At 52.6% G+C, this 16408-nt stretch overlaps 1 protein-coding gene across 1 annotated transcript; it reads right to left on the reverse strand.

The window, feature by feature from the left end:
• Positions 1–1754: 1754 nt before the first annotated feature.
• On the reverse strand, positions 1755–14369 carry ENO1 (enolase 1). Its single transcript, XM_063417150.1, has 12 exons — positions 14251–14369; positions 10422–10515; positions 9046–9141; positions 7039–7097; positions 6342–6411; positions 6026–6159; positions 5673–5895; positions 3931–4128; positions 3568–3769; positions 3086–3194; positions 2621–2679; positions 1755–2216 (listed from the first exon to the last, which is right to left on the reverse strand). Exons 2-12 carry the CDS (start codon positions 10504–10506, stop codon positions 2147–2149), a joined length of 1305 nt encoding a protein of 434 aa, XP_063273220.1. The 5' UTR covers positions 10507–10515; positions 14251–14369; the 3' UTR covers positions 1755–2146.
• Between the last annotated feature and the right edge of the window lie 2039 nt (positions 14370–16408).

A 16408-nucleotide genomic window follows, 5' to 3' on the forward strand; every position in this document is an offset into this window, starting at 1 on the left:
AGCGGGAGCTGAGCCCTGATTAAGGAGCAGACACAGCTCCCCCCCTCTCCAGCACTGCAGGTCTAGCTCTTGATTTTCAGCAATCAAATCTCGTTCCCTATTCACTTATTCCCCTCACTCCAAACACACACAGCGTTACCAATCATTCACTTTTCTCTAACACGCTTAAAATTCTTATCTACAAACCCCAGCCCCACGTTCCAGCACTTCCCCACTCGGGGCTCTTTTCTTCCTTTGCAAGTGACTCCTTTCAACGCTGCAGCCTCATTAGGGAGAGCCTGAATCCGCTGCAGCTGGAAGCACCTCGCTGATCTGGCCCAAATACTCTCTGAGATTTAACTTGAAAGCTTTATGTAAGGGTTTGATGGGACAGGTGAGCACAGCGTCTGACACGGCGGGATTGAGTCACGGTGCAGGGAGGAACACTCGGTTCAGCAGCAGCTGACTCCGGCTTTGGGCTGTACAGCCCGAGCAATGTCCCAGCCCTGCCCTGCCCCGGTTATTTTAAAGCACAGACACACCTGGTAATTGAGCTGTAACTGTTCCCTGCACCTCGCTCTGACAGCTGTGAACGGTAATGAATTCATCCCGGCTCCATTTGCGGTGTTAACCAGCACAAGTGGAAGGGGCTTTTGTCAGAGCTGGGGCTGAGCTCTTCCTCTGAACAGAGCAGGATCCCAGCCTGCTTTTCCCCCACATTGATGCACGGCAGCCCCGGTGCCAGGCCCTGCTCCTGTCACTCAATTCATCACAGCCTCACTGCCCTTCGGGGTTTGGTCGATTTGTGGCAGCCACTGACCTGATTTTCCAGCTCCTTTTGCTTATTAAAAGAAAAGCACTGGGTGGAAATAGAAGCCCAGGTAAAAGGGGTTGAGCATTTGGACTTCACTTACTGAAGTGCCAGGTGAGGAACAACCTTACTCATGCTCCTGAACACAGCTCTGCTAAAAAATCTTCCTAAACCATTCTGCAGAGAGAAGAAAAAATCCCTTGATAGGATTTGTGTGTAATTAGCTGGTTTATTCATTTAACAGGTCTAATTCAGAGATCAGCTAAGTGTGAAAAGTGCAGTGGGCTTCAAATCTGCCACGGAGTGCAACCAGCTCAGAGCAAGGCCTGGGGAAAAGACAAATGTGGGAGAGAGGAGGCCCTGGCCTGGTAAATTTGGTGTTTATAGCAAAGCTCTTCTGAAGAGCAGAACAAAGGAGATGAAGCTCCTCAGGAAACACCATGTCCAGGGGGCCAGGGCAGGTTGTTTCCCTGTTATTGCCACACCAGAACTGCGGATATTCCTGAAGGCAGCGGTGCCTGCCCCGCGGTGCCTCCAGCACCCCACGGCGATGGAAAACCTCGGAAGACACAAAACCCATCCAAGGCAGCGCTGCAAGGCCGGGCGCGGCCACCGGGGGGCAGCGCAGCTCATTAACCAACGGGAAATTAATTAACGCTTTTCTTCCAAATCTGCCACTGCAGGAAAAAACAGCCACTAGCAGCAAGAACTGCCTTAGACAGCCTCTCGTTCAGTGGTGTAATGATTTGTTTTTTCCTGTCTGGGAACGGACTGAGGTCACAACTCTGCTCCCTGTGACAGTGCCCACACAGTAACAACCACAGCGGCGACAGACACAGCCCAAAAACTCCTGCCAAGGCCCCAGAAAAGGGCAAGAGGAGCCATCAGGTCCCTTCCAACCCAAACCATTGCATGAATCCCTGCTCCCCAGACTCCTCCAAATAACACCATGCCACAGATGTAGTTGGGTGGTTTGATGCTTTTATTTATCACATGTAAAAACACTACTGTCTCTGTCTGCAGGTACCTCTTGCTGCACTGCAAATCAAACAGCTCCAAACGTTGAAGATCAGACAGGCAGAGAAGGGAACTAAAGTGTTTATGCCCAGAATCACAATGTCATGACCCCTGAGGGTGTCACACACACAACACTCCCAGGGACTGTTCTACAGAAGCAGCAGAGCATTACAATTAACAGACCAGAGTTGGTGAAGACACTGGGTGAAGGGATCATCTAGGGGATAAGAGGACCTGCAGACTGGTCTTTTCCTTCAGCTGCCCTTATCCTTCTAGTACAGGTAATTGTTATCTAAGTCAATGACTAGTGCTGAACCAGAACAGGGGACTCTTCCACACTTAGTTGACACGAGGGTTCCTGAAGTTCCTCCCAGCAAAGCGAGCCTTGCTGCCGAGCTCCTCCTCAATTCTGATAAAGGACAGAGAGCACTGGGGGTCAGCAGCCAGCAGAGAACCCCTGCACTAGCACAGCCACGGCCTCTCACTCTACACCTGGCCCAGGAGGTCCTACAGGGACAGGGCAGCTCCCACCAGGCCCCTGCACGTGGGGCAGGGCCACACGTCTGACACAACCCCGGTGTCTGAGCGTGCCAGGGGAAGTGCCTGGTGCACAGAGGGCAATGTCCCAGTGCAGCAGCACAGGATGCTTGGTGTGACCTGTTCTGGACCTCGCCCACCCAGCTCAGCCTACAGCCACCTCTGCCAGGGCACGTCCTGCAGGTGTTCCTGAGGGGCAAAGCCCAAGCTGTGCCCCCAGAGCAGCAGCAGCAGCAGAATGAATGAATGAATGCCCTTCCCCAGGCCCAGGCTCACCTCAGCAGCTGGTTGTACTTGGCCAGACGCTCGGATCGGCACGGGGCGCCAGTTTTGATCTGAGAGGGGAATCACAAAGTTAGTGAAGAGCTCCAAGTGCCAACACAAAACTTGCTCAGAGCAGTAGGCACCATCACAAGCTCTGCTGGGGCATCAGGCTCAACATCTACACAAGCAAACACAGCAGGTTTTGGAAGCAACAGAGGTTGCTCATTTGCTATCAGCTGCAGGACCAGGAAACCCCAGTACAGCCACTGAGCTAAGACCTTTGACATTGCTGGTTAAAGGTGAGTTTGCACTAGATAAGGTGTTCCTTTGTCACACTCTATGAACAAACCAGCTCCCTGTAAACAGACACAGCAACCCTGCACCCCTGGAGGCAGTGCAGTGCACCATGGCTTTGGCTTCACCACCAAACCATCCCACCAAGCAAACAGCCAAACTGCAGCAGCTGCAGGTACCAACCTGGCCAGTGCAGAGACCCACTACCAGGTCAGCAATGAAGGTGTCTTCTGTCTCTCCAGAGCGGTGGCTCACCATCACCCCCCAGCCGTTGGACTGGGCCAGCTTGCAGCTGCAAGACACCAAGAGAAGCAGCTCACACCCTGCCCTGTGCCCAGCAGCCTTTGCTCCAGTGACAGTGCCAAAGGCCAGCACAGGACTGCCCCTTGGTACAGGGCAGGATCACAGGACAAGGTGAGCTGCTGTCACAGAGGCTCAGACTCTGGGAAGTTGTTCAGGGCACCCGTGTGATATCAGGACCATGAAGGTACAGGTTTATCAGTTAACAACATATTAATTATAATTAATAATTTAACATAATTAATGATTGTTCTCCCTTCACAGATACCCCATCAGGTTTCTGTTCCCCTGGATCTGCTCTGTACATTCATCTGCCCCAGTTAAAACCAGCCCCACCCTGGCCCAGCCCAGAGGGCAGAACTTACGCCTGCAGGGACTCTGTCACGGAGCCAATCTGGTTGACCTTGAGGAGGAGGCAGTTGCAGGCCTTCTCCTCCACAGCCTTGGCAATTCTCTTTGGGTTGGTCACAGTCAGATCGTCACCAACCACCTGGATCTTGACACTGCCAGTGAACTTCTTCCAGGCATTCCAGTCATCCTGGTCAAAGGGGTCTTCAATGGACACCACTGCGGGGGGACACAGCAGCTTTAGGACAACGTCTGCTTTGGATGAGCGGTACCAAAGGGCTGCAGGCAAGTGCTGCCCACTGCCCAGGACAGCCCTGAGAGGCTGAGAAAGGCAGGAGCTCTCCATCGCCCCTGTTGCTTCTCACCGAGGAGCAGCTTACCAGGGTAGTTGTTGACAAAGCCCTTGTAGAGGTCAGCCAGCTGGTCAGGGGAGATGTATCTGCTGGGGTCGTCCGGGGATTTGAAGTCCAGGTCGTATTTGCCGTCGCGGTAGAACTCGGAGGCGGCCACGTCCATGCCGATCACCACCTTGTCGGTGTAGCCGGCCTTGGCGATGGCTGTCTTGAGCAGCTCCAGAGCTGGACACACACAGAGCTGCTGAGTGCCTGCCAGCCACCCCAGCCACCCCAGCCCCACAGCTCCTGAGTGCCCACCAGCCACCCCAGCCCCACAGCTCCTCATCTCCCAGCTGCAGCACACTCCCTTGGCAGACAATCCCCCTTACCCCTTCAGAAAGCCCAAAGGAAAAGGTTCTTAAACTCTCCCACTTCTGAACTGACTGGAACAAGATATTACTGTAATACTGCTTTTAGCTTGTAATACCCTTGAGACACCATTATGGGATTCCTAATCTCTTCAGGCAGGACTACATGTCAGCCCAGAAAGCTTAATACCAGATTTCACATCCTCTTCAACTTTATGCATGTGGGCAGGAAGCAGTGCTGCACTCTAATCCCTCTGAGCTCCAGAGCAGGTGGGGACCATGGAAGTGGTGAGCACCCAAACCCTGACAGCAGGGAGGACAGAGCTGACAGGAGACCCCCCTTGGCACCTGCCTGTTCTCCACATGCACATTTACCTGCACAGGAGGGGACAGAACCACTCACAAGTCTCTGGACACTGCCCACTGTGCTACTGTTTGCCAGAGTCCCAGCCACCCTGAGCTGCAGGGGAGCAGCTGGGATCAGCCAGGCTGTTTGCAGCAGGAAGCTCAGATCAAGTGTTGTCTTTTGTTGTTGGGTTGGTTTTTTTGTGTGGGTTTGGTTGTGTTTTGTAAGATGTTAAAGTAGCACAAACTGCAACAGCAGCTGCTGCCAGCAACAAAAATTCCTTGGAATGTATTTGTCATTCAAGGTCATCTTCACTGATGCCTGCAAGGGAACAGACCCAGCAGAGCTGCATGTGACACTGGGGCTCATAAATGACAACTGCTGGTGCTGTCTCAGTATCTTCAAAGAAGGCACTGCAGCTCACCAATCCCCTCCACAATAACAAAACCAACGGCTGTAAAGTAAAAACCAACTGAACTGAGCTCGTGTTCTTCTGCCTTGTTAGCAGCTCCATTTCTGGAGAGGTGGAGAAAGCTCCTCTGGCAGTTTTTGCAGGAACAGATATTTTGCTTCCCACAGACAAACTGCCTCTCCCACAGGTTCCTGAACAGAGCTGTTTGGCCATGGAAGCAGCCACTGCCTCAGCTTCCCAGGCAAGCCTCCGTGCTCTCCCACACAGGACCAGGCAGAGCATGAACTGTTTTCCCTCTTTGTCTGCAGAAAAACAACTCCACTGGTCTGACTGTTGACTTCTGGAACACCTGCAGTGCACAGATGTTCCCACAGCACTTCTCAACTGGAAGGGCACAAGATTCCCTTGAGCTGCCACAGGAATGAGAGTAACGAGGCCCTGGAGTAAAAACCATCCTGTCAAACTGCATAAGCTGATGTCCAATACCTGACCACACCAGCAGAGCATCTCAGGATGTCTGTCAGGGTAAGAAACAGCAAAGAGAGAGCTGGAAGTTGTGCACCTTTGATCCTATTGATCCTGCTTGTCACTGATATTGGGCAGGCCCAGTTCATCCCCCAGCCATCACTTACATCTCCTCCCACACTTGGCTCATCCTTACCTTCTTTGTTTTCCAGGATGTTGGGGGCAAAGCCACCCTCGTCGCCCACGTTGGTGGCATCCTTGCCATACTTCTCCTTGATGACGTTCTTGAGGTTGTGGTACACCTCTGCCCCCACACGCATGGCCTCCTTGAAGCTCTCTGCGCCCACGGGCAGGATCATGAACTCCTGCATGGCCAGCTTGTTGCCGGCGTGGGAGCCCCCGTTGATCACGTTGAAAGCCTGGGAGGAACCAGGAAAAGCCAGGTTGGAACGTGGCAACAGCCCTCACATCCTCATCCTCTAGAGCTTGACCCAAGAGCTCCAGGATAAAGTCAAACCAAGGCTTGGCCTGCCCCAGCCAGGGACTTACGGGGACTGGGAGAATGACTTCTGGATTTCCAGCCAGGTCGGCGATGTGCCGGTACAGGGGGACGCCCTTCTCAGCAGCACCAGCTTTGCACACAGCCAGAGACACGCCCAGGATGGCATTAGCACCAAACTTGGCTGAAACAGGAAGGAACTCTTCAGGAAAGTGTCTTTACAAAAGGAGAGCAATACCAGCCCATGGTTTGGATTACAGCAGTGCACAGCACAAGGCCGTACACTGGCTGCTGGTTCTGGTAAATAGAATTCTATTGACCCATCTTCATCTTTTCACCCCTCAGTGCAACACAAAGCCCACTCACATTTGTTGTCTGTCCCATCCATTTCCAGCATCAGCTTATCAATCTTTTCTTGCTCCACAACGTTCACATTCTGCAGAGAAGCAACAAAACATTGTCTGACACCAAGCACAGGTCCACAAACCCTCACCTGCCCAGAACTGCACTGACACCCTGGCAGGCACCAGCACTTGCTCAAGGGCAGCTACCCAGAGCTGGCCAGGCCAGTTCCTGTCATTATCACACAGCAGCAGCCTCTGGGCACTTGCAGCAGCCCAAGGCTGCCAGCTGAGCTGGATGTGCCATCACTTTACCAATTATCACTTAGTTCTGCACCAGCCTTTGTAGGCTGTGCAGGTTCCCACAAAGCACTAAGGAATCTCATTCAAGCAGACTTCCCTAGATCCCCTTCCAAATTTCCCTGGTTGGATAAAACCCAGCCCCTCTTTGAAGCAAAGATCAGCTTCTATCCTGGCTGCACCACTGCAGCTCCCAGGGGCTGAAGTGTTTGTGCACACCACAACACCAGGCTGCTGGAGAATGTTTCATTATGTGTTAGATATGCACTCATTAAGTAAATTAAGTAAAACCATTGCTGTAGTCAGTTTGTTCACATGCACTCCAACACACAGGCTGACACCCCCAGGTCACACACCACCAGAGGGTGGTTTGGACACTGCCTGGCTGTGGGAGATGTTAAGAGAAGACAGATTGCTCCTACCTTGCTAATCAGTGCAGGTGCAATCGTTTTATTGACGTGCTCAACAGCTTTTGAGACACCTGGAAGGAACAAGCAGATCAGACAGTGGTCAACACACAGGTTATGCAGGGATTAGTAGGGGATCTCGGGACATCCAGGAAAACCTCCTCATGCTGCCCCAGTCCGAGCTGAGCTCACGGCCAGGTGTGAACACTGGGAGGCCCTGGCTGGACTGGCAGGCACATGAAGGATGCATTGGCTGGGAACTGCCCAGGAATGCCAGGTTAGTGTGCCAGGCCATGCCAGGAGAGGCTCATCCGAGTGCCAGGGCTGCACTGGGAGCACATCCATTACCTGTGTGCACAGGGCTGTGGCCAGGAACTCGTTTACATATTTAACAGCTCTGGAGACACCTGACAGAAGCCAAACGGACACCGGAGTCAGGGCACAGGAGAAGGCTCAGAGCCAGCCCCACAGGAATGCAGGGGAGGACACAAACAGCACCAGGGCTCTGGGACTGAGCATGGACTGCAGACAGAAGGCTCAGAGAGCAGGGGGAGCTGTGCCAGGCTCTGTCTGGGCTGTCCACCAGGCCTCTGTAACTCTGCCATCACCACTGCAGCCCCAAACAGCAGCGTTTAAAGAAGGCTTCAGGATGGGCTCTGCTATCAACTCACAGCATCCAGGAGTAAGGGGAGGGAAAAGGTTTCCCCAGGAGTTACACACAGCAGCTCAGGCACTTCACTGCCTGGCATTATTCTGTAACACTGCTATAGCATCACCTTATTTAATGTGCAGTGTTTAAAGACTTTCAAAAACCTAGGCTTCACAATGATGAATGCTGATTGACTGCATCCTAAACCATATTAATTGATTTTTCAAATGGCCTAAGTCTGCAGACCTCCATTACAAAAGGCCTACCAGCTATCTGCAACTCATCCCATTTGATGATTATTTTTTTCATAACTCATGTTATTTCCCAGCTGACAAAGCCCTTCAGCTACAGCCTGTTAACTACAGACTAATTAAATGCCATTAGGAACTGCCCAAAGGATCAGACTTAACAGGTCTAAACACACACATTCAGCACAGTGAGGTAAATACACATTTACTCTTTGCAAGAAAAAGTGCCCTGGGTAAACAGCAAAAGAGCCTCAGGTTTTTGGGACGTTCATTTATCCAGGCAGTTATTTTCTGTTAAGGTATTAACAACATGAATCTTCTAAGGAAAGGCTCTCCAAGTTCAATTCAGTAGTTATCCACTTTAATTGCTCTGTCTTAATAGGCAAAAAATATTCCAGCTTCTTTTCAACTGACTGGCAGGAAAGTTTGAAAGTAATTCTCTCTTCCAGCCAAAAGTCAAGGTGATTGCTTACACTTCAAAGGCATCACCAATGCTTTTAGAGCAGCAAGTTAAGAAGGAGCCCTGACTGTCAAGCTCTCACAATAATCACAAGAAGTACTACTGGGATGTTTATTAGGTAATGGCATCTTGTTTGCAGCTATTCATTCTCACCCATACTCGTTCCCAAGCCAGCCTGGTGACTGCTGGGTTTAGCTTCTTTTCAGAACACACAACCAGTCCCCAGACAAATAAAATATTACACCACTAACACAAAATTAACTATCCTGGCTACCTGTAATGGCAGGCAAAAAGCCAGAGTGGCAGTGGCTGTTGTGGGGTCTGAAATAGAGGCACCTTCCAGGACTGCCAGTGCAGAGCTGCACATTCACAGTGGACAGCAGCTAAAACCTCATAAAACCTCAGTGCATAAAACCTCAGGTTCAGGAGTCTGCAGCATCAGAGCTGACAGATTTAAGGGTTCTGGGAAAATTTGGTCTATGAAAAGACCTTGTGAGTAACTGCAGGATGGCCAAGGCTTTTGGAGCTGGCAGTTTAGATGCCCTCACAACACGGGTAAAGCACTCTGCCACGCACGAACAGAGCAGGAGGAGCAGGGTCACAGAGTGCACGAGGACACGCTGTACCAGGGACACTGTCACCTGGCTGGCTGTGCCCAGGTTTACCTTTGCCCAGGTAGCGTGTCTTGTCATTGTCACGGAGCTCCAGAGCCTCGTAGATTCCAGTGGAGGCACCGCTGGGAACAGCAGCTCTGAACAGACCTGTTCACAACAGGAAGAAAAAAACCACCTTGGCACACTCAAACCCACAAAACATTCTCCAGCCAGACACCATCCCAGCCCTGGAGCTGGCAATCTCTAAACTGCACCTCTGCTCAGACACAGTGATCCTACAAGAGCTTTCTGCTCATTTACAGCATCACCAGTTCATCAGCATCTCCCTGACACTGCCTCCTCTGCCCCTGCGCATTTCAAGAGTTAAGGAAGGCATCCATTCCCCTTCCAAAAAGATGGCTTCATTCACTGGATCTGCTTTTGAGCTCAGGCAAGGCAAGCCCTTAAATTCTTCCAGGATATGACATAAAAGGGACAATTAGGAGTCCTATTTTGTTAACAGGAGTTCTGAGCTCTTCTGACAACAGCAGAGCCACCCAGACAGCCCATTCCTTCAGCCAAGGATGCTGAACTTGGAGCAGATCTGCACACTGGAACCTGCTCTGCCTGGGGTTCAAGATGCCAACTTCAGCCTCCAGTCTTTCCCTTATCCCACTAAATCAAAGAGCTTAGTGGGGGCAGTCTCATTAAATGACTGCATTAATCTTTTGAGGCAGAAAGATCAGCTCTTTAGTCAGTGTACTACACCCATTGTGTTTGCTCACTGCACCAAACCACACGGGTATGAGTTTGCACAATGCTTTTGTCAGATCCTATCAGATGTGGGATGAAGAGCTAACAAACCAAGGGAAAGTCCTACAACAATTAAAAATGTAAAATGTTACATGTGAAAGCCCAATTAGACAAGTTCTTTAGTCATGCCCAAGTACTTAGGCAGAGAAGAAGCCATTACCCAAAATTCAACTGTGCAGCAGAAGACTGTGTCATTACAGAGAGCCAGTGGAGACAAATGAGAACTAAACCTCAAATGTACCCACGCACAGTGTGGGGAGCACTGACAACCAGGGCCATCAGCAGCTGCTGGAGGACAGGAACAAAGGCCTCAACTCAAATTCCAGGTGCTATCCCAGTTTATACTGGGACAAGGGAAGGAGGGCAGGTTTGGAACAGCTCTCACCCAGTTTAGGCTGTAGGAAGCAGCAAAAACCCCTGCACTGCCCAGGCCAGAACTCCAGCTCAGCAAACTCATCCAACAGAATGAGGCAGAGGCTTCTCCTGCAAGGCTCACAGCAGGTTCCAACAAGTTTTATTGTGGAGGAAAAAGTCAGCACAGCTCCACTGCTGGAGCAGGACAGGTTTATACTTCTGACTGCCTCGAGTCCTATCAGAGCCACGCCAGGGATGGACACCTGCAGCTGAGGACTCACCTTTGTTGGTGTAGAGGTCTACCTCAACAGTGGGATTCCCACGGGAGTCAAAGATTTCACGGGCATGGATCTTGGTAATAGACATCTTTAGTACCTGAAAAGAGGAGCTTAGAATTACTCATTGAATGGTTTGGCTTGGAAGGGACTATAAAGCTCAACCCACCCCACACCCTGCCACCAGACCAGGTTGCTGGACAAGCCTCATCCAGCCTGGCCTGGAACATTCTCAGGGATGGGGCAGCCACAGCTTCTCTGGGCAAGCTCCTCCAGTCCCATGACTTTTGTTATATATATAAAAAAAAGAAAAATCACTTCCTTATGTGCAAGGGACGATCTTTGGATGTTTCCAAATGACTGCAGTATCATCAGACCCTAGACAGAACAGCAGGAGCAGATGACAAATCTAAAGGAACATCACCTCACCACGTCAGAGCAGCCAAGAGATCCCAAAACAGCAGCTCTCTGCTATCAGTTAAGAGCTCTTTTTGATAAGAGACCAGAGTGCAGTAGCTCTCAGTATGCACAGAGTCTCTTAGTATGCACAGCAGCTGCTCAGAGCCAAACGGAACCAATGACGAAAGAGCAGCAGTCACAGCTCTCATTAAAAGCTTGCATTAACAGTGACACCCTGTTGAGCATTTACAGGAATAGTTTTTCTCTTAACTTTTCATCTTAAAAGGAATAAAGATCCCCTCAATCTTCTGAACACTTCCTTTTTCCTTTCTCACATTTCTCCACTTCAGAAAACTGCAGTGAGGGAATTCTTATGTAAGCCCAGCTACACTTTAAAAATCAAGTCCTACACATGCCTGTAAGCCATCGACTGGCACCAAACCCAGCCCATCTGCACAGAAGAAAGCTCAGCCTCAGAAGCAGAACTGTCTGGAAGCTGGTTTTTTGGCAAGCCAATGTGGGTGGCAGCCCTGTTTACAGAAATGGTCATGAATCCTTCCACAGTTACTGCAAAGTTACAAAAACATGACCTTAGAAATGCTGCTGCTGGTTCACAGCCTGTGAGGGGGTAGCTGCACACCCTCATTCCTCCCCCACAGCAGACTCTGCCCTCCCCAGGTCAAAGCACAGGCAGCCTTTGCCTTCCCCTTGGCTTTCAGTGTCCCTTTTCCAGCTGTCCTGCCCCTGCCCCTGTCTAAGATTTCAGCCAGACCCCCACACTGACACATGATATGACTCAAACATGAAACAAGACAACTTCTTCAAGCTGACCTTCATGCTGCCACTACTTAGCTTCACTCAGTGAACACACGAGCTAGAAATAAATCCCTGCAACTCTCTGCTTATCAGTGCCACCCACACTGAGCTCTCTGCAGAGGCACTGAGCAATGGCTAACAGGAAGAATGCCCACTCACCTAAAAAGGCCTTTCAGAGTTTATCAGGCTGGCACCTGCTGAACCTTACTTTCATTTTCAGAACCTTGGCTTTGCCACAAAACTCAGAGTCTCATTCTTTGAAGGCACAGCCAGCTCCCAGGAACTCTGAGGGCAGTGCTGGAGCTGTTTGCTGACCTTGAGGAAGCAGGCACTTCAGGAATACCACTGGGAATGGCTGCCAGGTCAGACATTACTCGAGCATCCTTGACAAAGGACCACAAGGCTCTCCCTTTCTGCAGGAAGAGGCATTTCACAGCACTGCATAACCCCAGAAATTCTTGATATTCCTTCTGCAGACTCCCCACTCCTGTGCTCAGGAAACACTTTTCCCTTTGAGCTCTAGGGTAAAACTGAGGCTGTTTAGCTCACCACAAGCTCTGCACGATGTGTTCTGCCTCGGTCAGCTCAGTCCACCCCTCTAGGACACAAGGGTCAGCCTGTGCCCAGGTTTAACCATGGAAATGCTGACTGAAGGGAGGAGAGGTCACAGCAGCAGTGTCTGCTCAGACCTTTGTCCTCTGCCAAACACGCAAATACCACGGTGGTATTTAACGAGCACACTGCCTTAAACCTTTTTCTGCAGCATAATCTGCTGACAAGGTCACTGTCTCCCTGCAGGGGCAGCCACACTCCAGCTCTCCTGGCCTGCCCAGGAGTAGGAGTACCTACTCCAAGGGTAAGTTACAACCCCCTGCCAGCTCTGAGGACCTTCTTCCCTACCCACTCAAGTCTAAGAAATCACCACTTATTCCTCATCTGACCCCATGCCCTGCACAGGGAATGCAGTACTCTCAACTGGAGATTACTCCAATTGAAAATTATTTCCAAAGATTTTTTTTACAGCCAACCCTACCACCAAAAACTGTCCTTGTGAGCTGTTTTGCAGCCACACTTCTCTAAAATCAATACAGGGTTAAGGCTGAGCACTGCAAGCACCTGAATGGAGATTTAAAAAGCAACACTAAAGTTTAGCCATAGAAACAACTGCCCTAGTGAGTGTCTTATTACAGGCCTGCCACATTTATCAGCGGAAGCCTCTCTTGACACTTAAAGGTCCCTATGACCCCAACTCTCATACCACCGGTGCTCCGAAAAAAGATGAGACCTTTGAGTGCACTCTATCAGATCCCAGCGTATTAATTCCCCTGCCAAAGCACTCCCAGAAACTGAGCAAACGTGCACATTCCAACCCTGCTCCTGTGCACTCCACGGGGTATTAATTCACCTCTACAACATGATCCAACGGGTTCTGAGGGAGGCCTGGCAGGGAGCAAAGCAGAGACACGTTCAAACACTTTCTCTCTAGGTGTTTAGTAAGAAGGAGGCCTGAAACTGCGTTGGCTCAGCCTGTGGGTTTGGATGACAAACTTCACTACTTCCTGCCAGGCTGAGAGAGGCAGGGCCCTCCGCTGTGACTCAGCAGGGAAATAACGGAGCGGGAGAAGGGCAGCATCCTCCCCGCAGGAGGCAGGGGGGAGAAGGGCAGCATCCTCCCCGCAGGAGGCAGGGGGGAGAAGGGCAGCATCCTCCCCGCAGGAGGCAGGGGGGAGAAGGGCAGCATCCTCCCCGCAGGAGGCAGGGGGGAGAAGGGCAGCATCCTCCCCGCAGGAGGCAGGGGGGAGAAGGGCAGCATCCTCCCCGCAGGAGGCAGGGGGGAGAAGGGCAGCATCCTCCCCGCAGGAGGCAGGGGGGAGAAGGGCAGCATCCTCCCCGCAGGAGGCAGGGGGGAGAAGGGCAGCATCCTCCCCGCAGGAGGCAGGGGGGAGAAGGGCAGCACCCTCCCCAAGGAGGCAGGGGGGAGAAGGGCAGCATCCTCCCCGCAGGAGGCAGGGGGGAGAAGGGCAGCACCCTCCCCGCAGGAGGCAGGGGGGAGAAGGGCAGCATCCTCCCCGCAGGAGGCAGGGGGGTACCAGGCAGCTCTGCCCACACCCGCACACCCCGGGGCTTCTCCCCAGCGCTGCCCGGGATAACCACACCCAACTGCCCGCTAGGACAGCCGGGGCCAGCCAACGTTAAATATTTGTGATGGGAAGCTGAAGGACATCCGCTAAAGAGGGGAAGGTCCAAATCACCACACGCAATCCGAGAGCGACTGTTAATGATTAAAAGAAAGAGGTTAAACTCTGCCTCTGAGGATGCCTTGACCCATCATATTCCCCTGATTCTGCCCCTGCCTTGACCCACCATAGTCGCCTCGTTCTGGCCCTGCTTCGACCAACGATACTCCCCCCTTTTTAATCCCCACCCCCGCACACTGCCGGGGTTCAGGCCGCCGCAGGCCCTTCCCTTCCCCGCCGGTGCCCAGGGGACCACCGAGCCTCGACCCGGCCCTCTGCCACGGGGATGGCCAGGGCTCCGTGGCTGCAACCCGGAGAAGGGAAACCGCGGCCTCTTGGCCCGCGGGGGGCTGAGCGAGAGGCGCTGCGGCCGCCTCACTCACCGCTGTGCCGGCAGTCCCGCTCCGCAGCCGCACCGCTGTCGCCGCCCCGGCTCTAACTGAGACCCAACGACTCCGCGCGCGCCCGCCTATAGCCGCCCTCGCGCACAGGGCCCGCCCCCCGGCCGCTCCCATTGGCCGGCGCCGTCCCCCGCCGCGCTCCGATTGGCTGCGGCCGCCTCGCGCCAGCGGCCGGCTCGCGTGCGTGCGCTACGTGCAGCCGGCCCGCGGCCTCGTGGAAAATCCCCGGCCAGGGGGCGGGGCCGGCGCGGCCCAAGAGGGCGGGGGGAGCGGGCGGGACCATGTGGAGCGGAGCGCGGGGGGAGCCGTGCGGGCCCGTGGCGTCCCTGGGGAGGGACAGTGGACATCAGCAGGGACTGTCCAGTGCCTGCCACTGTCCCAGCTGGCTCCAAGCCCCGCCAGCCTGGCTTTGGCACTCGCAGAGTTATCCTCCTCCCAAAGCTCCCTGAACACCCTGTGCCACAGCCTCACCATCCTCACAGAATTTCTTCCAGATCTCCAATGTAAACCTGCCCTCCCTCATTCTGAACCCGTTCCCTGTTGTCTGTCACCTCCTGCCCTTTGAGCAGTCTCTCCCCGTCTCTCTAAGTTCTCTTCAGGCACTGGAAGGTCACAATGCGGCCGCCCCAAAGCTTCTGTCCAGGCAGAACAATCCCAGTTCCCTCAGCCTTTCCTCACACTCGTGTCCATCCGGACCCCGTGTCCAGTTCTGGGCTCTTCAGTACAAGACAGACAAAGAGCTGCTGGAGAGGGTCCAGGGCAGGCCACAAGGTCTGGAGCACCTCCCTGATGGGCAGAGGCCAGGGAGACTGAGAGGGTGTGGGAATGATGAATAAAGCTGGAAAGAGGAAGGTCAGATGGGGCGGGGTGTGTTCGGAATAGTTCCAGGGAAAGGTTCATTACAAACACAATAAATATTCACTCTGATTTTGAAGTGAATACCCATCAGACTTCCTGTGGGGGAGAAGGAGCACTAACGTGATGGGCTGTGACACCTCACACCGGCAGGAACACAAACTTTTCCAAGTTTTCTGCACCTGGGATAGCAGAAGGTGTCCCTACCTGTGGCAGCAGTGGGACAGGTTGAGCTTTAAGGTCCCACCAACCCAAACCATTCTGTGCTCTATCTGTGAGGGTGTGGCAGTGCCCAGTTCACCCTGACAGTGCCAACAAAGCCAATTTATTGCTCACAGATCAGTGAAGTTTGTGCTCCTCCGGCCCTGCCTCGCCCTGCCAGCCTGTGCCTGATGTATCTCCTGGGCACATTTTTCTCTCCTTCCTGAGAACATCCCCTCGGGGCGAGCTTAAAGTCTAATAAAGAGCAAAGGAAGTCTCCTGGACTGAGCTTGTGCCCTGGGGTGCCCTGTGAGCCCAGCTGGGACAGCAGGGCTGCTCTGTGCCACTGCCCTGTGTCCCCGCTGTGCGTGGGGTTTGTGCCTGTCCTGCACATCCGTGTGCCTGCACGGCCACAATCAGCTCAGAATGCTGGGATAAGGCACCACTGGGCAGGAAAAGCCCTTGGAATCAAACCATCACAGGTAGATAATTTTTTGAAGTGCCAGCCCCCACAAAACTGTGCACTGTACCCCTCATGGCTGCGTCCTTGGCTTATCCTGCAGCCTTGCCCTTCCTGGTGTGAGGGCACGAGAGGGGAACATTCCCTGTAAAAACACATTCCAGATGCTGGAAATCATAAAGCTGGATTTTTCATCTAGTTAACTGCTGGATTAGAGATGCTTCACTATCTTTGCACTTCGTAAAAGTGCCTTTATTGCCAGGCAGGAAAATCACACAGAGGTGTCAAGTCTTATAATGAGCTAAAGAAAATGGAGCACAAGAAAGCCTGAGGCTGAGGGAATTTAAACATTGTAGTAGCCGAGCAAAGGCTGATGCTGAAGTACAGCAGGGTGCTCTTTGGGGACAAAACACACTCTGAAAGGTCATAATTAGCCTGGTGGGGGGCAGAAGTGGGGTTTAAAGCAAACCCCCTGCCTCGAGCACTGAGCTCTTGCTCTATTCCCATTCAACCCAACCAAAGCTGTGGGGAGAACTGGCTGTGGTTCAGCCTAAGCCCTCCTTGTGAGAAAGAACTAAGAACTTGTAAGGATGAGTTTAGGACTTGTCCCCTGCCTGCTCTCCT

The sequence above is a fragment of the Prinia subflava genome, chromosome 21 (assembly GCF_021018805.1).
Source record: "Prinia subflava isolate CZ2003 ecotype Zambia chromosome 21, Cam_Psub_1.2, whole genome shotgun sequence".
Lineage (NCBI taxonomy): Eukaryota > Metazoa > Chordata > Aves > Passeriformes > Cisticolidae > Prinia > Prinia subflava.